Raw genomic sequence first — 21,445 nt, 5'->3', positions numbered from 1 at the left:
GGGGGTCTGAATACTTTCCGTACCCACTGTATATGTGTGTGTGTGAGTGCTGGGTAGTAACCGATTGCATGTAATCTTGATTACGTCATCAGGTTCCACTTGTAATTAAATCATATCACATTTTAAAAGATTTGTAATCAGACTAGTTACTACATTTTTATTCACATGGTCACATGACATGCAGGTAAACAGGTATAATATTTCATATTTTTTATTAAGAGTTTAAAAAAATAAGCAATTAAAAAGAAAATTTATGATTTATTTAATTATTAGCTTTTCATTAAACTCATTAACCGCCGTACCCACTGTATATGTGTGTGTGTGAGTGCTGGGTAGTAACCGATTGCATGTAATCTTGATTACGTCATCAGGTTCCACTTGTAATTAAATCATATCACATTTTAAAAGATTTGTAATCAGACTAGTTACTACATTTTTATTCACATGGTCACATGACATGCAGGTAAACAGGTATAATATTTAATATTTTTTATTAAGAGTTTAAAAAAATAAGCAATTAAAAAGAAAATGTATGATTTATTTAATTATTAGCTTTTCATTAAACTCATGAACCGCAGTTTGGGAAACTTTAATGTAATATAATGTTTAATGCACTTCATGTTGTTAATAACAACGAATGGAAAATTATATTTTCTTTCTTTTTGTATTTTTATATCAATGTATTACAAGATTATCCTGTTTAAATCAATGTGATAAACAAGTTAGGTCAAAAGTAATCTAAAAGTAATCAAAAAGTAGTCAGATTATATTACCTGAAATGTGTAATGTAGTGGATTGCGTTACTAACTACAAATTATTTCATTTAATTTTGGAATCAGTAACAGACATCAATTTGTATGTAATCTACACAGCACAGTATGTACACATATATATATATATATATATAATCTTTATATATACATACATGCATACATATATATCATATGGAGCTTGACAGTTTATGAAATGATGCATTATGTCTGCTACAACTGAAACACAAACACTTTCCCCTCCAGAAAATGCATTTTTTGTGGCAACAATATAGATTTCTTGTCAAAATAGAATGGCATCTTATTTCTTCCTGTAAAGCATGTAATCTGTGCTCAGATTTTAAAAAGCTTTGGTCAGTTAATGTGTGTATGGGGCATAAGAGAATGTGTGTGTGTGTGTGTGTGTGTGTGTGTGTAACAGCAGATGTATATGGTCAGCGGACGTGTGTGTGTGTGTGTGTGTGTGTGTATTAGATAGCGGTGCCGTGTGTGTAGCGCGTGTGCATGTGTCTCTAATCATCAGCAGATGCCCAGAGCTGGAGGTGTTGGTCAGTGAGTTTGCGCTCAATCCTCCTGCTGGTCAACACAAAAGACGAGTGTCCATCCCCCGTTCAGTTCATCCACCCGTCATCCATCTGCTTCACCCCCTCACTAACTGACCACTGACCAGCGGCCACATCCCATTCACAACCAGACCACCGAGATTAAATCAGAGACCCAAAGGCCATGGGAAACACACACACACACACACACAGAGGTCAGCCACGTGACCAAAACCACAACCTCAAGCATCATAAAGGGACCTCGGACTGACAGAAAAATTGATAACTGATCAGAAACTGATCATCTGGGCTCAGATATTCAAATTAAATTCATAGGAAGCATTATTAAAAATTACAATAACAAAACTCTAAAAGCTACTATCCAAGTATTTTTTTTGCATTAATTAGACAACATATAAAAATTATTTTATAGATATGCCAAATAGGCCATTTTTAGTCAAGGAAATATTATTTAATAGACTGTATAGTATAACAAGAATAAACTACAGACTTGAACACAAAACATAATCTTAAACATCCTGATAAACATGCTAATATGCACATTTAAAATAAAAAAAAAATTGTATTTGTTATTTTTTATAATGATTTTATTTATAAATATATATTTTGTGATTTTACAGTGATATGTCAGCAACAGCCATGGTTTCTATCGAGTAAATAGTCAAGGTGGGAAAATTTTACTCATTGAAACTAACAAGTTGCTGCAGTTTCCATACTGTCCTGTAGTACTGACTTTGGTCACATGGTGGCGCTACACGAGACTGACATTACTGAACATGTTCTGAGCTTCAGATCCTACAACTAAACCAATCCTGAGAGTCTGTAACTGTGCAGCTGACATAACATGGACACGAATGTTTTCAACAACAAGGGTAAAAATGTACATTTACACTAATATACTACATATATGTGTATCTATAGTGTATATTTGTGATTCTGTAAAGTTTTTCACTATTTCATATTTTTTTTAGCTTTTGTATTAAGGTAGAATGACGTCAAAAAGATTTGCATACGCAGGGTAATAACAGTAAAATGCTGCAAATAATTTTTTCTTGCGCTTGAAACGCGATTTACACCTTTACAAAGCTTCTCTTGCGCATGCAAATTTAATTTACGCTTACAGTCTTATGTACACTTCCACAACTCTTACCCTGCGTATGCAAATCTTTTTGACGTCATTCTACCTTCATACTTTTGTGCTACTCATTTTAACAGTCCTGCGGTGTGAAAAAAATAAATTATTAAAAGTACAAATATTCCCTGAGTCTGTATTATTTTAGTATTATTGATATACTACTACAGCTTTTGTAATAGTATATTGTAATAGTAATTAGATGTTATTTTTATTTAAAATTTTCACTTTAATTTTAGTTAAAGTTTTAGTCATTTTGTTGTGTTTTTGTTATGTGTCTTTTATTATCATTATTTTTTTTTAAATGTCTATATATTTTATTAATTTTTATGTATTAGTTTTAGTTCATTTAGTTTTAGATATTTTAGTATTTTAAGTTAAGCTAAACAAAAATTAGAAATGTCTCCTTGGCAACTAGCTGAATTGTTAGCTGACCTTTGGTCAGCGTGCTCCGAGTAATGGAGACAAATGCGGGAGATTGTCTGGGGATGACTGTTAGGCATTGTTGTAAATGCATGCCAGACGCCTCGGTCTCGGTGGAAGATTGTTTATTAGCTGTGAGTTCTGTGATCGGTGGCGCAAACATTAGGTCTGCATCACGCATGAATAAGGCTATAGTGCTGTTTCTCAGTGAAATTCAGTTGGTGGATTCTTCGACTGAGAGTGGTTTAACAATCAAGGACACATTTGTGCCTGTTCTGCCTCTGTCAAGTCCAATGAAAAAAGTTGTTCTTTCAAATGTACCGCCGTTTGTAAGAAGTGAAAAATTAGAGGAGATACTTCGGAGGTACGGTAAGCTAATGGGTCCTATTAAGATGATCCCACTTGGCTGTAAGAGTGTCGAACTTAAACATGTAATGTCATTCAGACGCCAAGCAATTATGATTTTGAATTCCCAGAATGTGGCTCTGAACTTGTCCGTCAAGTTGAGTATTGATGGTAGAGATTATACAGTTTTTATCAGTTCAGAGACGATGAAATGTTTTGTGTGCGGAGAGTTTGGGCATGTTCGGCAGTCTTGTCTGAATAAAAATGGAGTGGACGTTAATATCACGGCTGCCGCTGTTAATGAAGAGAGTAACAGTCAGGCAAGTCGTGAGTTAAATACGGCTGCTGTATCATCGGAGGTGTCAGTTGTTGAAGGTGCCGCGCCGAGTGCCTCGCATGAGGTGAGTGTGGTTTCGGAAAACTCAATGGATGCGTTTGTGGAAGCAGATAAGGTGACTGTTGTAAGCGGTAGTGAGAACATGGTCTCACAATCAGTGACGGGCCTCTGTGAAGTGCAGGTAGATACTGATCACGATTCACATAGCGAGATAAAGCAGATGCAGCTTACTAAGGTAACGGTAAATACTGAAGAGAAAATTATTAGTCAAAGTGTAGAAGATGAAAACTCTCAAGAATTTAGTACATATTTGCAAACTGAGGATTCTCATAATGATAATGAAGATATTGAGAGCATTTTGGATGAGAACAATGAGACTGGTTCGAGTGTGCAGAGGCAGCTTGCTGTTGAGGGAAGTAGGTCTAAATTTAATTCACTTAAACAAATTAACGACTTCCTGGATTGCACTAAAGGACTTCGTAAGCCTAAGATTGAGACTTTTTTTCCTGATTTAGGTCTGTTTTTGGCATCTGGTACAGTAGCAATGAGAAAAGCTTCTTTTGAGGAACTTGATAAGCCAAAACGATATCGTCTTAAGAAGATTCTGAGCAATGTGAGAAGTTCTTTGCATTTACGTGGTAAGAAATGAGTATTTTAGTGATGTCAGAATTATTTTTTTTCTTTTCATTAATTTTTCTTTCCTTTAGCATCATGTCACCTTTATGTTTTGGCTCTTTAAATATCAATGGGTGTCGTGATGCTGTGAAAAGAGCATCTCTTTTTGATTATATTATTATGAAGAATGGTAGTGTAGTTTTTTTTACAAGAAACTCACACGGATGTAAATAATCAGGTCCAGTGGAAGAGTGAATGGAATGGACAAGTTGTTTTAAGTCATGGTTTTAGTAATAGTGCTGGAGTTGCAATTCTTTTTGGAGTTGAATTTAAAGAACAGAATGTGAGCGTTTTTGATGTCCTACCTGGTAGAATGCTAAGAGTGGATGTTACTTTACATGGTCTTAATTTTTCACTCTTTAATGTATATGCCCCAAGTCTCTGAGTCAATGGTGGGACATCAGTAAAGTTCAAGTTAAACTTTTTTGTCAGAAGTATTCTACACATAATAAGAATATTCTTGAAAACAAAATGAGACAACTTGAACAAGATATCTTGCAGTTGAACATTGAAGAGAATGATGGAAGTACTGTTGAAGTTTTGGAAACAAGGAAAATTCTTCACCAGAATCTCTTGGAAGAGAAAGCCAAAGAGACTTTGCTTCGTGCAAGGTTTACGTCTTTTAACTGCATGGATTCTCCAACATCCTTTTTTTTCAATTTGGAGAAGAAAGTTGCAGATAGGAACACTTTAAGTCATCTGAAACTTCTGGGAGGAGGTGAAACAACTGATAAACATGAAATAATTGTTCATGCTTTGCATTTTTATGAAAATCTTTATAGAGCGGAACTGTGGGCCTATACAGTTACCTTTTCCTAAGTTAAGTGTGTCACCCGACGTTTGCCCTGAAGTCAGTGGGGTTGGAAAGCTGTTACATTTTGAGAGATTAAAGGGGCTAAATTTTCAAACAGTGGGAAAAAAAGATATGTATCAGGTATGTGTAAAAACGGCTTATTTTAAAGATGTGATACAAAATGAAGAGAAAAATTTGCAGTTACAGATTGTATTTTTCCTTCTTGGAGGCTTTTTTATAAAAGTCCCCTTCCAAAACGTTCAGGTGATTTACAATGGAGAATATTGCATTGTGTGCTAGCCACAAACGTTTTTGTTTCCAAATTTAACTTGAATGTTTTGCCCTTTTGTCATTTCTGTAATAGTCATGAAACGGTTTTTCATGTTTTCATTGAATGTTCAAGGTTGGTGCCACTTTTTGCATTGCTGGAAAGGATTATTGAAGGATTGGGCTTTGATTTTAACAAAATACGTTTTATTTATGGCTGTAGGTATTATGTAAAAATAAAAATGTCAAACTAAAGCAGGTCAGACATGCTGAAAAAATGTTTAATTTTAAAATAAATCTCATTTTTGATTCCATTTCTGCTAAGACATAAGCACTTCAGTCATTAAATATTTGCATGGTAAATCTTTAAAGCCGAATTCATCCGATATCATTACATGTGACGTTATGGTGCCTTGGAAGTCTGTCTGAAACCAGGAGGTATCAAAATGCTGCCTGTTAAGTCTCTGACATTCGGTTTGGTACACAGCCGATGCAAAAGAGCACATACTCAAGAGAAACACCTCGAACCCTAAACCCCAAATCCACCCTGGACAACAGCCTCCCTACGGTACAATAGCCTGGAGATATTAACCACACACTGAGAGAGGGGGACATCTGACCTCTGACCTCTGACATGGAATCTGGGCAAGTCAAATCCTGTCGAGAAGGTCAGGGAGCAGCGCACATGCAGGACAGAACGTACAAAAAAATCAGCAAAAGTTTCTGAAATATGCAAGGTATCTCACCTCACTATAATATAAAGGAAGTATTAATTTTGGTAAGTTTCAAACTGATATTATGAGGGGAAAAAATAATTCAAAATAGAATATTTTAATTTGATTGATTTTGCCTAGGCCACGCCCCCCGCAATACTTCTACTTCCCACCAGGGGGCTGTGGCACACAGTTTGGGAAGTTTGATCACATCACTAGCACTAACTTTGAGCCATAGTAAGAACTAGGCTACTAATAAACAGCTATAGTTCTGAAGTGTATCAGGATTGTTTCTGAGTGTCTTCAGAGACCAAAAAGTATGAAGAAATCATGAAATATAGACAAATATCATCATATGTACAAAATATATCTACAAAAATAAACTACATTTTTTCAGTTTCTGGCAAAAGCTTAAATATTTGTATCCTACCTCGATAAAATTAAAATACATATTTATTAGAAATATATATAAATATCTATTATGGAATATCTACAGTAATAAACCAGATTTTTATCATTTCTGGCAAAAGGGGTCATAAGGCCCCTCAAAAATCAGCAAAGGCCTAGAAATATGCAAGATATTTTACCTCACTATAATGAAAAAAAAATAGAATTATAAACAAATATCTACAAAATAAACTAGATTTTTACCATTTCTGAAGAAACGTGCAAAACTTACCATCATGATGCTCGAGTACTGACTGCACTGCATCATTTTATGTATTTTTTATTTTCTAATTTTCAATATATTTAATATAAAGCACTTTGAATTACCATTATGTATGAAATAATGAGCAATATAAATAAACATGCTTTGCATTGCCTAGAGCGCTGTGGATGGTTTCCAGGCGTTGCTATGGGGTTGCTAAGGTGTTCTAAGTGCTTTTATTCAAGTTGCTATGCAGTTGCTAGGGTGCTGACTTTGTAAACACCACTACCAACAAATCTCCACTAATTGAAAATCTCCACTGAGCCAACTGTAGAAAATCAATATAGAAAATGCCCATCCGCTGTTCTGAGGTCAGCTCTCATGGATATTACAGCCGAGCTAAATGAACGAGCCTGCTTTAATTAAAGAGTGAGCATTAGAGGCCGTAACCCTCAGACCTCACACTAAATATCACGAATGACAAACGGAGGAAAAAACGAGTAGAAACATCATGTACAACACGCTCGACAGCAACTGTAACATGATGTTACCACATAAACTAATTTAGTTTCTCAGTTTTACAATGGAAGTCTATGGGGTCAGGGTTCCTGAGGATTTAAAAACAGAAATGCGAAGCTTGCATCATGAATCATATGAAAGTTACCAGGTTTACTTGCTTTAAATGGTCATCATCAGTTGTGTGTGTGTGTGTGTGTGTGTGTGTGTGTTTGGTTGGGGGTGTTAGAGCTTTGTATGAGGATCTTTGAAGTGAAGCTCATCCCACATTCTGTCCCCCTACAGACATAAAACACGACATAAACCTCCCAATGCTTTCTCTCCCAGTGCTCTCTGCTCCTCTTTTCACCTCCCCTGCACTGATAAACCGTAAACTCTCCCTGAGAGATGTCTCAACTCTAATGAATAGAGTTCAGCTCCTTCACATCTCTCTGAATACAGCATGAAGGTTGAATTACAGCTTAAACTACATCCACAGTAACGGCAAATTTCGACTCGTTTCTGTTTGTAAAACCAATAACAAACAAGTTGACAATTTTGTCCTTACAATGTCTTACAAAGTCTATTTGGCAATTGCATCATAGCAAGGAGAATTCATTAAAGAGATCTCTATAATATTTCAATCGTTCAACTACACGTAAAAAAAGTTCATTCTCAGCATTTTTGTCTTGTTTTTCAGTACAAATATCTAATTATTCTTAAATCAAGATGTTTCCCTGAGATGCAAAATTACATAAGATACTAAGTCTTGTTTTCAGAAAAATAAATAAATCAACAATTATGCTTAAAACAAGAAAGAAAAAAAAACTTTCAATGGGGTCAGAAAAATAAACTTAATTCAAAGGGTAAACAAGATTATTTTTCTTACCCCATTGAGAGATATATATGCCAAAACTTACTTAAATTTTATCATTTTTTTTATTTTTAGGTCATTTTGTATCTTAACATTTTGCATTATGCAAATAAACTATAAATAAATTAAGAATGTTTAGATGTTTGTAATGGAAAACAACAAATATACCAAGTAAAAAAAAGATTTTTTGTATTTTATGTAGTTCTTGGTTATGTTTCATTTAAGTATGAACTTTGTCTCAGATTATCTCTTAAAATCAGACACAATTGAGTCACTAGTTGTCATCCAGTAAAAGTAAACAGCTATAAAATGAATATGGAGCAGCTCAGATCATTTGATGAGAAATGTATAAGCTCATATTAAAATCTCTGACTTGGTTGCAGAATCTGAGCACAGTTTAAGGCATTTTGGGATCGTTTCTAAAACACGTGTGAGATTACTGGGGTTTTTCTGAAATCCTTAAGCAAAAGTCTCTATTTGCTCTGCATTTAACCTCAGTGCTGTCTAGATGAAGCAATTGAGATATTTGGCCACCTACATTAAAATAAATTCCTATCAGTAATTTCATGTAATACTTATGCAAATATTATGTCCAGTTCTGTCTGATTTGAATATCAGCTGGCTGACCTCTCTACGGCCACAGATGGCCACTGGTCAAGCAAAGCATTGTGGGACAGCATTCATGACCACCACTGAATTACAGGCCTGGATGAGAGTGACCTTTAGGGGCACGAGAGGGCGAGCACACCACAAACGTGCAACGCCCTCCTCCAGAGGCTCATGGGAAGATCAACACTGACCAGCACTTAGGCACTGGTCTGGCAGGGTCAGAGGTCAGAGGCCAGAGGGGGGAAGGTGACTGGGAGTTTAGGGAGGAGAGCCACAAATCTACATATCTGAAAAACACTTCAGTGCTTTTGTTCTTGGCAAAACACTGGCCTGTTCATTTAGAGACTCTGGATGAAGCAATGAACAGGCAGATGTGAGTCTTTGAGTGTATGGCATCACATCTTGCTGTTTTTCAGCATAAATTTCGCACTTTTAAGTGTATCAAAACTACAAATAGTTAAACTCCAGTTTAGCTCCAACTTAAGTTAAATTGACAGGAAAAGGAAATTACTGAAATGCAATTCAAATTTAATCTATCTATCTATGCCTCCATCCATCCATCTATCTATCTATCTATCTATCTATCTATCTATCTATCTATCTATCTATCTACTTTTTAAAGTTTTTTTCAAATCTTTCAAACAAATCTGAAATAAAATTTCTTTGAATTTCACTTCATTTTTATTTTACTTTCCGATATTCAAATTTGAATAGCAATTCCACATCCTCAATTCAAATTCAGAAACTGATTTTTTTTTCAATTCTGAACAGCACGTAATTCTGCTCCATTCAGTGTTGAACGCTGGACTGAAAGTGGCATGTTCAGTGTTTACACAAACTAACATCCCGCTCTAACCAATCAGACTACAAAACCGCCACTACAACAAACAAGGCACATTAAAAAAAGATTCCCCATTTCGGCACATCTGCACACAGCTGCTGGATTTCATTGGGTGTCTGGAAGTCACTAGCACTCACCCAGGCCTCCAATTGTGTGCTGGCGGAGGTGTGGGGGAATCTGGGTCGGCGGTCCTTCTGGTTCGCTCTCTTCATGGTAGGAAAGTTTGAAGCCCTGCAGTCCAGTGCCGCTGCCTGCTGGGAGATGCCAACGCAACACCACAGTCGTGCAGTTCAGAGACTCCAGCTGCAGCTCTGGTGCCAGGGGCACTATGGGAGAAAATACACAGACAATCAGAAACACATCTTCATATAACTTGTGCATGAAAAATTATAGAATGCATGTTGAGTTGAGTGTCATTAAAACGGCTTTCTCTTCTCAGACTACAAAACGTGGTAAGTTTAGACTGCACGGTTAAACGGTTCATACCTGATAGAAAGAACAAAACATAAAAAATGTCACTACAGACCCGACCAGCCCTGTAACCTCAGGAGAACAAATCTTCAAGATTTAGCAGCCACAACTGCTGCTATGAATCTCTCGAGTCCAGACGAGACGGGACCTCACAGGAACACTGCTGGGGTTAAATCAATCCTAGCTTAATTAAACACACTCCCGCAGAGTTTCCTGTGGTTCTGCTGTATCTTTGTAGGCATTAAATTTAACCGTAGTAATCTAACAGAGTGGGTTCCAGTAGATCACAGGTGACAGAGTTTCATATGTGAGCTGAGGCTTACAGTGGGACTGGAAGATCTGTAGAGGCCTGCGGCTCTCGCTTTATAACCCATGACTAAAAGCTTTCCCATGTGGATGAGAAGAAGGGTCAAAGGTCATGCAGGAACAAATGCAATGCCTTAACAAGATTATCAGCCCAAAGCAAAGAGAAAGAGATCTTTTCAAAGCATGTGTTGCAGGTTTTACAATTTTGCACTTACATACAGACATCAGAAGATTCACATCTAAACAGTCCAAATAATCAACACCAACTTGGATTAGACCATTTATAGCACATTACTAGAAGGATAGAATTATAGATAGATGGATAGACAGACAGGCAGACAGACAGACAGACAGATAGAAAGATAGATAGATAGATAGATAGATAGATAGATAGATAGATAGATAGATAGATAGATAGACAGATGTTCCACCTTTAGTGCTGGAAGCCTTCGGTGTCCTGTGGGACGTCCAGGCCGATGGTTCTCCCCATCCCACGCTGGTCGCTGCAGTGATGCGGAGCAGATACGTGGTGTCTGGCTGAAGACCCTCCAGGAGGTGATGGGTTTTGTGTCCTGAGAGCTCCAGCTGTGTCACTGCCCCGTCTGTGCTGGTCCTGTACGAGAGGCGGTACGCAGAGACACGACCGCGACTCAGCTTATGAGACAGAGGCTGCCACGACACCTGGATATCAGAGGGACTGCGGCTGGTGAGGCTCAACTCAGGAGCACGCAAGGGAACTGAGCCAGAGAGAGACAGAAACGAGAAATAACATTTAATTCATGACAGATAGTACTTATGAATATCACAGACTCTTGATAAGCAATTGTTTTGGTACAAGATACTTTGACTAGCATTATGAGTGGATCTCAGGGGAAAATAAAATTATATAATGCATACAACAATATAAAGTTGCATCTTTTTTTAAAGGCAGATAATTAATCTCACTCAGCTCGATCATAAATAAAATGGAGTGAATGGGTGCCGTCAGAATGAGAGTCCAAACAGCTGATAAAAACATCACAATAATCCACAAGTAACCCACACCACTCCAGTCCATCAGTTAACATCTGGAAAAGACAAAAGCTGCACGTTTGTGATCTGTACATATTTCTCTCATGATTCAGATGAGACGACTTTTTCACTGGAGAAAGCGTTATTATGGATAGAGCAGAAAAGCAACATTGAAGTAAAAAAAACTTCTTGATGTATTTGTTTCATTCAAACACGCAGCTTTTGTCTTCTCCAGATGTTAACTGATGGACTGGAGTGCTGTGGATTACTTGTGGATTATTGTGATGTTTTTATCAGCTGTTTAGACTCTCATTCTGACGGCACCCATTCACTGCAGATTATCCATTGCTGAGCAAGTGATGGAATGCTACATTTCTCCAAATCTGTTTAGATGAAGAAACTTTTTAATTTTAACTTTTGGGTGAACCATTTCTTCAATAGAACACAGCAATGTTTGGACACATCCTCATCCTCTACTCACCGTCCTCGAGTGTCCGCTGTATGACATGGTCAGACATGCGACTGGCACCCATTGGCATGTACGCTACGATGTAGAAAGTGTAGTTCCGCCCAGCCTCTAGCTCATCAATGATGTAGCGGGTGGTATCGTTACCGATAACAATCTGGTACTCTTCGTTATTTAGACCTGTTGGGACATGACAAGCCTTAAAGTCCTCATGAAATCAAAAGTCGGCAGTAAAGTTGGCAGCAACTTCCAGTTCAAATGGACTTTAATGATTCACAATGTCTGGAAAACATGACAAATTCAGCTACATTGCTACACTTTGCAATGCCAAGGTCAATGCTTCGATTCCTAGGGAAAGTATGAACTCAGAAAATGCATTCTTTGAATGCAATGTAAGTCGCTTTGAATAAAAGCATCTGCCAAATGCATAAATGTATCATGCACAAAATTCTATCTAATAATGCACAGAAACTAAATTACCCAAAATGAAAAAAATGGTGTAGAATTTACTTTGAAACCATTTTCACACATAAATTGCTGGTAAATTTCACACGTAATTACAAAGGAATGGCAGTTAACACATTGAATTAAACATGAAATTCTGATGTTAAAAGACTGAAATAGTATTTTCTTGTAAAACGTACTCTAATAAATTTTGTTTTCATTTTTACAGTCCAGAGGAAAGTTCTATTGTCCCAAATGCATGCTCCTTATCCTTTATAAATCGAAATACATGAAGTCTAATAGTATGTGTGGCAATTCAAAAACCAGTGCCAGTATAAAAAGAAACATGTCAACTCAATCAACACGGCCATGCCTTCTTTTGATTAACTGCTTTATCAATGCAACTAAAGGCAAATTCCACCTGCTGGTTTTCCCACAAGTCCACTGCACCTGAAAACACTTTAATTAGCCCACATTATGATGCTCAAATAAAAGAAACACTATACAGCATTGAGGCCCCAACTGAATATCTGACCCAATAAACAAGATACTCCACAGTCAACAGAAAAGGCCTTGTTCCGGCGCTGAATGGCCACGCTGAAGACTTTGACTCTGACGCACAGGGACAAACCCCCCAAAGCCTCTTCAGAGTTAGATTAAGACACTCCAACACTCGGGATAATTAGCCCCCTTTTGCACCCCTTTCAATCACTTCCGATGCTTTTTGCCCTCCAGAGCAGATGCAGTGTGGATTCTTTCTCTACAGCTATTCTTCTCCCACTAAATGGCCTGGAATTCTGGAAGTCCAAGTGCAACCGGCAAAATCCCTAATAAAGATTTCACACTTGTCAGAACAGTTCCTGTTGGACATCTCATTGTTTTCTCTTCCTTATCTTCTCACAAGCAGGCAGGTGTTTTATTTGGACGTCTTTATCAAAAGCTAAAAGAATATCAATGCATTTAAATTGCGAGCAATTTATTGAACTAAACCAATGATCCTTGACATTTTTGTCCAGAAGTGACTATTTTTTTTCAACAACAGAAACTACTTAAAGAGTACTCAACTAGTCAACCAGCTGTCATGAACAGAGCAAGGGCATTTACCACACAAAGTCATGAATATTTATAAATTAAAGGAACAGTCAGGCAAGAATGAAAATTTGCTTAAGATTTACTCAACCTCAGGCCATCCAAGATGTAGATGAGTTTGTTTCTTCATCAGATTTGGAGAAATGTAGCATTGCATCACTTGCTCTGCAGTGAATGGGTGCCGTCAGAATGAGAGTCCAAACAGCTGATAAAAACATCACAATAATCCACAAGTAATCCACACCACTCCAGTCCATCAGTTAACATCTGGAGAAGCGTGTTTGTAAGAAACAAGTTTTTAACTTTAAAATGTTGCTTCTGGCTAAAATATGAGTTTATAATCCATAATAACGCTTCCTCCAGTGAAAAAGTCCATCTCCTCTTGTCCTCTAACATCAAAATGTTTGTTTAGATCTCTTCTTGACTGTTTTGGCTTGTAAACGGTGCTTGATCTGTTTAGATTTTTCTCCTGATTCAGACACAATCTATTTTTCACTGGAGGAAGCGTTTTATGGATTACAGACTCATATTTTAGCCAGAAGCAACGGTTTGAAGTTAAAAACATAATAATGATGGATTTGTTTCAGCTTTTTGTTTCTCAAGACATTAACTGATGGACTGGAGTGGTGTGGATTACTTGTGGATTATTGTGATGTTTTTATCAGCTGTTTGGACTCTCATTCTGACGGCACCCATTCACTGCAGAGCAAGTGATGCAATGCTACATTTCTCCAAATCTGATGAAGAAACAAACTCATCTACATCTCGGATGGACTGAGGGTGAGGACATTTTCAGCAAATTTTCATTTTTGGGTGAACCGTTTCTTTAATTGGGTTCTTGTGCATTTTCACTACTGTCTGGTCCATATTTCTCTGTTTACATCTGAGACACTCACCTTCTGCCTTCATGTAGTGTACAGAGTAAGCGATGACTTTGTCCGAGTTGTACATGGGTCTCTCCCAGGCCAGTAAGATGGCTGAGCTGGATACGGTGTCCGCACGGACATTTCTGGGCGCGCTCGGCCGGTTGTCCGACATTACTACGATCAGACGAGCCATGGCCAGAACTGAACCCTGCTCGTTCTCCGCCTGACACTGGTATATGCCGTCATCTTCAGGAATAATCTGGTTAATCACCAGTTTACTTTGAAAACAAACAATGTTTTTCGTGATGAAAAAAACTAATTGATATACTGAGATCACACAAAACCTGTTAATACTGCATCTCAAACTCTAAAGTAAGAAAAGTTAAAAAGTAAAGTAAAAAAGAAATTTTAGCAGTAGCATTTGTTGCACTGCCTTTTGAAAAATCACATGACTGCGAATGAGACTCACCATGGAGAATAATAAAAACTACTAAAAAACTAAAACATCAGGATGCATTACAGTAATGAGAATTTGGGAGAACATGTGATTAATTTTCTTTATTTTATATAATAAGAAAATGAATATTATATTATATTATACTTTTATATGATGCAACATTAAAAATATGTTTTGTAACATGAATATTTATAGATGCAAGAAGTGAAAATAAACCTAGACACATATATTTAACATGCATGTTTAACATGTGTATGTTGAGGTGGAAATGAGCATGTCAATAGCACTAGTCCAAATCACTTCCCCTCCTTTTTGCTTTCAGGATCCCATGACAAACCCAGACAGGAAGACAAATTAGAGGAAAATCAGCTCAAACACCATTAGCAGAGCATTGAATAATTAACCCTCTCTTGTTCCACATAAGAAACCAGCTGATGAATATTTCAGCAGCACAGAGTTTCCAGCAGACGAATGAGCCAATTCAAACCCAGAGCGACATCTATGTCGGGCATCAGGTAGTGCTCAAAATATACACTTCAACTCAAATTCAAGACAAACAGAATCAAATGCAATGGACTCTACCTTTAAGGCAGCAGCATCTCTGTCAGAAAGCTTTACATTAAGATGGTTGTGAATCTGAGGTGCATTAAACAATTCAAGCAGATGCAGCTATAAAAAAAGGCTTCCAAGAGACACATTTATTGGTTCAGGCCATGCACGTTCTTGAATGCACTGATGTGTTTCACACGCCAGTACCTGTTATACATCTTGATGCGTCCGTTCGAGTGAACGGGTTCACCGTTCTTCAGCCATGTGATCTGAGGGGTCGGAAATCCCTCGGCCACACACGCTAAGCGGGCGGTACCGGCCCTCGGTCGGGTCACGCTTTCCGGCCACTCCATGAGAGACGGCGGCGCTGCACAAAAATACACACAGATGCATTTATTAAATGCATGTATTTGTGAAATCTAAAGCAAATGTTTATTTATTAAGGCCATAAAACAGTAAAGGTAAAAGAGCATGCTCACAGGGTTTCTGCAGGTAAATTTAAGCCTTTTAGACTTTTTTTAAGAAGTACAAAATTGAAGGGAACACAATATGTCAATATGGTATATACAGTAATTGTAAAGGTCTTGTATTAGCAATGCTTCAAAGTTTGAAAATAGAAATTTGCACCAATGTCCATTACTTTTTCATTCATTTTACAAAAAAAACAAAAAAAAAGTTTAAGGCTTGAAGAGCTCTGCTCACATTTACTAGAATATGGAAATAATTTTTACTGTATCTTCTGATCACACTGCAAAAAGTAATGTCCTTCATCTATTTTCGTCTTGTTCTCCAGAGCAAATATCTCAAGATTTTTAAACTAAGAAACATTTTCTTGAGATGCAGAATGACAGAAGACTAGAAGTCTTGACTTCTGAGAAATTTCTGAGTTTATGATTAAAACAAGGACAAATATGTCAATGTGCAATGTGACTTAATTCAAACAGAAACGTAATTTTCATTCCTTAATGAGAGATATTTTTTTTCTTGTTTTAAGCATAAATTAAATTTTGTTCAGTTTCTCAGAAATCAAGACTTCATTTGTTCAGTTTGCATCTCAAGAAAAAGTAACTTGATTTCAGCATGTCTAAACATTTGTACTTGAAAACAGAAATGCTGAAAAAGATATTAATTTTTTGCAGTGCATGCAACACTATTTAACTCCATGAATTTGAATTTAATTTTTAAGACCCGCAGAAACCCTGTGCTCACTATAATGATTTTTTACTTTACCTAAAACAGTTATATTAGCGGCGGCAATCGTGTAGTTTCTGGTTCCTGGCGTAGTTGCGCGGCAAAAGTAGATTCCGGCGTGTTGGGGTTTCACGTCAGATATGAGCAGGTTTCCATTGCCAAGAACCTTTGTTTTGTGAACGTCAATGGATTTATGGCCGGCGCGGCTCCATGAGATCAGCGGACGAGGATTTCCAGTCGCCATGCACTCCAGCAGAGCCGTGCTGTGAACCGCCACGGTCAGATTCTGTGGACCGGCGATGATACGAGGACTTTGAGGAACTCTGGGAGATGGAGCTATTGAGAAGCAAAAAAGAGAGGAAATGAAAATGATGCATATAAAATACTGTACTGTGCATAAAAACTACTCTTTAGGTGTTTATCTAACCTGCGGTCATGGTTAGCACGGCCTCGGAGCTCCTGCGTCGACTGGCAATATTAGTCGCCACACAGCGGTAGCTCCCAGCATCAGCCGGTTCAACTCCCTGAATTTGTAAAACGCCGCTGGGCAGCACTGTGATTCTGGATTGAGACATGCAAACATTCACTTAATACAATATACGATAAAATATGTAATGTTTATAGTGTACAGAGTAATACGTCAAAAATAAATGTAACATTTGAAATAATTGTGGAACAAACATACTATATATGCATTATAATAAATTAAAGGCACAATATGTAAGATTTTTTTATTAAAATATCCAAAAACCACTAGAACAGTGTTATATATTTTGCTGACTTGTGTACTTACATTATCCCAAATGTTTTGAAAAATGTTTAAATCCAGAGAAATAAGCAATTTTAACTAGTGACACGGACCGTGTCCGTAGTGTCATTACTATGGACGTCATAACCCCTCGAATTCTCGAATTTTGTTTTGTAGAAAACATGGAAACACCAAAGACACTTTAATATGTTGTGCGTTTTATTAGACAGGTGACGACCGCACAGAGTAGCATTATAACAGAACTAAATGTATCTAGTATGATAAAACAGCGCTGCTTTACCCCACATACGCACGACCGGAAGCAGCGGAAGCAGTCGACTGTGGCATAATAAAAGCTCCGCTGCTTTCCAGCCATGTGTCGCGCTCGTCTCTCATTAGCAATTGCTTCAGCGACCTCGTTTCTCTTCGACGGCTTTCAGCCTCACTCTGCTTCGTACTATGATGTTAATAAATCTTTAATACATTAGCTCATCCATGAACATGATTTCTGCCCGAGTCCCGTCGGATTGCATCAGCTGTGGGGATGAAGACGACAACTCCCATGATTCCACACTCAGTCACAGCGTCATCAAACTATGCCTTTGTTTCTTTGTTTGTTTTGAATACGCGCCCTCTAGCGGTGAAAACTTACATACTGTGCCTTTAAATGACCAAAATAAAGTACGAGTAAGTGGTCAACACTAAGCCCCTCCTCCTGCTAGTAGGTGGGCGCAGCTGTACCTTTCAGTGGCCAGTGGTAAAGTGACTCTGTTAAACTCCCAGGTGATGACTGGAGGGGGCGTGGCCGTGATTTTACAGGTGAATCGTGCGACGGATCCCTCCATAACCGTGATTGATGCCGGCTGCTGAGTGAAGGTGGATAAACCTGCGGAAAGATAACAAAATAGTCACCATCATCTATATGGGAGTCAACTTCTTTAGACTCTAAGAATCTCAGTAGCCACTTATTGAGCTGTGAATGGATAATGTCTTGTCTTAATGGCAAATTTTAACATGTTCAAATGCCAGTGATGTGTGAGAGAATCAAAATAGGACAAAATAGAAAGAAGAAGGAGCGAAAGAGGTTTGGTTGTAAGATGATCCAGCACACATACTCACACCGTCAGCAGAGATGAATGAGTCAAACTGAACCAAAAGCTTTAGATAAATACTAGCGGCAAACACCTCACGTTAGCATAACACCAACCTTTTGCTAACACTTCTCTGTGTGTGTGTGTGTGTGTGTGTGTGTGTGTGTGTGTGAAATACTAGCGGCAAACACCTCACGTTAGCATAACACCAACCTTTTGCTAACACTTCTCTGTGTGTGTGTGTGTGTGTGTGTGTGTGTGTGTGTTTCTCTCCAAACAAAACCCTTTTGCTTCTTACCTTCACATGTTTCTCTCCAACAAAAACATTTGTGCTCTATTAGAAAGTCGTCATGTTTAGAGATATTTAAGGGTAGGGCTGCTCGATTATGGCAAAAAAAAAGGTAACACTTTACTTGAAGGGGTGTGCATAAGACTGACATGGCACCTTCATAATCATGACATGACACATGACACATGACACATGAAACATGCAAGTTTTATGCATGTTTATGACAACTGTCCAGTCTTATGCACACCCCTTCAAGTAAAGTGTAACCAAAAAAAATTACAATTATTACTCATTGACTTCAGAAACATCATGCATTTATTGAACTTTTTAACAAAATAAAAGAAAAACTTTATGAAAATTAAAGTCTTAAACTGCGTTTCCTTGAACTTAATTAATATACTAATATAATTATATAATATTATATATATATATATATATATATATACACACGCGTGAAATATAGGGTGTAATACATTTCAAAGTTAAAACAAAAAAAATATTAAACAAATATATAATACAACAATGGCATAGTTTTTATTAATAGTTTTATTTTTATTTTCTGTTATTATTTTTTAATAACGTTTTAGTCTTTTTTTTGTTATATATGTCTACAGTTTATTTTTACAGTCTATTTTTTCAGTTTTAGTTTTAGTTATTTTAGTACATCAAGTTAAACTAAATGAAAATGAGAAATGATATGTTTTGCTAAATTAAAATAAGTTACATTTTTTAAATATTTTATTTCAAGTAGCACTTTTTTTAATGGTTTTAGTTTTAGTTAACTATAATAACCCTGGCTCCATTCCTTTAAAAAGACTCTTGTGGCTTTCTGAGTGATAATAATCAGTAAAAGCAAACACAGCTCACCATAAACGGCCTGTTTTAGGACTGAAAGACATTAATGTTTGTTTAACGTGCCTCTTCAGTGAGGCCTTCACATCGGTGCTGCGCTCCAGCTCTGACCTTCTCAAGCTAACAGCCATAAACCCCCCCGAGCCATTAGGATCGTCCCCTCACGGCCCCTCCAACCCCTAAAGAAGCCTCGGGTCAATGATTAGTTAACAGGAATCACATACAGACCTCAGTATGAATCTCATGTTAGGATGAGATAATAACAAAATCAGCCTCAGGCCTGAATGTTGTGGTGCAAAGATTAAGCAAGACACAGATAATCACTGACAGGAAGTCATCATCACAGAATTAAAAGCAGTAATAAAGTTCTTATTCTGGAGTTGATTGACAGTTCTAAAATGTCAATCAAACTACACTATGGACAAAGTTCTGGTGACCTTTGATGTGTTATTGGCGTGTTTGTGTGCTAATATTGGTTAAATCATCATTCCAATAACAAATAACTACCATCAACACTGACAAACACATATTGTTTCTTCAAAGTACTTCAAACAAGGAGTAGCGTATAAATACTACAGTATATGAATATGATAATATATCAAAATAGGGAACAAATTCCACATGCAAAAAAGTATGTATAGTGTACAGTATTTGAATGCATGAGATAAAATGCATACCTTGCAATTGAAGTCATTTGGATAAAAGTGTCTGTCAAACTCAATCTGTAGGAATTCCTGTATCACACACTAGACGTTTCTATGAATCACAAGCTGCATGTGACGTTTTAAAACACACGTTAAGTACATCATCCGGACAAAATTATCACCCTCAAAGGGTCCCAACAGAGTTTTGACAGACTGAGGAAGGACTTTGGATGCTTCCAAACTCTCTCTGCTGGAATTGTGATTTTTAATCTCACAATTCAGACTTTTTTCTTGCAATTCTGAGTTTATTTCACAAGGTTCAAACTTTTTTCTCACAATTCTGAGAAATTCAGAATTGCGAGATATAAATGCAAAATTGCGAGAAATAAGTTCATATAAACTGATAAAAAGTCAAAACTGACATATTTTATTCCGTGGTGTAAAAAAATACAGAATTGCGATATAAACTCAGAATTCTGAGAAAACAAAAAAGAAAGTCAGAATTCTGCAATCTAGCAATTCTGAGTTTATCTCACAATTCTGCAATTCTGACTTTTTCCTCAGAACTGCGAGAAAAAAAGTAGCAATTAACTTTTCATTTTTTTATTCTGTGCCGGAAACAGGCTTCCATAGTTTCATGTTCATTTTTAACAAAAATCTTTTAGTTTATATAACTACAACTTGATCGAGTTTGTGTTTGGCTGTGCAGCTGCTGAAGCAGCATTATAAGAGGATCTGTGAGTCTGTTCCTTCCACTGACCTGACCTCTCACCTCTGACCTCAACCAATCCTGAGCGGCAGTAAGCTCATCCCTGCTCAGGCATCCCGGCCTACCAAACATGAACCAGAAACCAAGCCACTAACACAACAGAGCAACACTAGAAGTGGACACTTCCGTTTCAGCGAGTTCCTCTCCTTCGCTCAGGAGATGCTTTCAGAGCAGCACAGGTCTGTGGATCAGTACACACAGGGTCAGAGGTTACCACGGCAACACCAGGGCCCAGATGTGTAACTTTAGAGCTTCCATCTCCATTCCAACCCTAAAAACACTCAGTCAACTTTTCACTGAGAGAGAAAGATCATTACAAGCCAGTATATATATAACTACTCAGTCAGCATGAAACCCATATTTCCATTGAAACATGACATTCAAAACCCATTGAAATATGACATTCAATGAGAAAAAAAAGGTGGCTGTTATATAGTTTATGGTTAATTGAGGGGGACTGATCCACTGCCTGCACTGATTGGTTGAAATTTAAGTGGCCTTTGTGACATCAGCTGAAAGGAAAGTGGTTTTAGAGGTGGAGTAAGCTGCATCATATTTTGATGAAAGATTATGAAGACAAATATTTTCATTGGTATAACCCTGCACTGATGAATCATTCACAAACATGAATGTACACCATGATCTTTTGGATGTAGTCCATATCAGACATGATGTTCACCAAAAAAATAAAAATAAAACACTGTAATAATAATAAT

At 37.3% G+C, this 21,445-nt stretch overlaps 1 protein-coding gene across 1 annotated transcript in view; it reads right to left on the bottom strand.

Moving 5' to 3' along the window:
- The window catches only part of prtga (protogenin homolog a (Gallus gallus)), a 42,859-nt gene that overhangs the window by 9,143 nt on the left and 12,271 nt on the right, over positions 1 to 21,445 (bottom strand). The window contains exons 3-10 of the mRNA XM_016452552.1: positions 17,826 to 17,970; positions 16,764 to 16,897; positions 16,376 to 16,672; positions 15,353 to 15,512; positions 14,170 to 14,417; positions 11,756 to 11,920; positions 10,695 to 11,000; positions 9,624 to 9,812 (exon numbers count right to left, since the gene is read on the bottom strand). Of these exons, the coding sequence (XP_016308038.1) occupies positions 9,624 to 9,812; positions 10,695 to 11,000; positions 11,756 to 11,920; positions 14,170 to 14,417; positions 15,353 to 15,512; positions 16,376 to 16,672; positions 16,764 to 16,897; positions 17,826 to 17,970 (1,644 nt within the window). The remainder of the gene's footprint in view (positions 1 to 9,623; positions 9,813 to 10,694; positions 11,001 to 11,755; positions 11,921 to 14,169; positions 14,418 to 15,352; positions 15,513 to 16,375; positions 16,673 to 16,763; positions 16,898 to 17,825; positions 17,971 to 21,445) is intronic.

Source organism: Sinocyclocheilus anshuiensis, unplaced genomic scaffold (genome assembly GCF_001515605.1).
Source record: "Sinocyclocheilus anshuiensis isolate Anshui unplaced genomic scaffold, SAMN03320099.WGS_v1.1 scaffold1104, whole genome shotgun sequence".
Taxonomy (NCBI): Eukaryota; Metazoa; Chordata; class Actinopteri; order Cypriniformes; family Cyprinidae; genus Sinocyclocheilus; species Sinocyclocheilus anshuiensis.
Note: the sequence above shows the minus strand (reverse complement) of the source record. Positions and strands in the feature narration are given on the sequence as shown.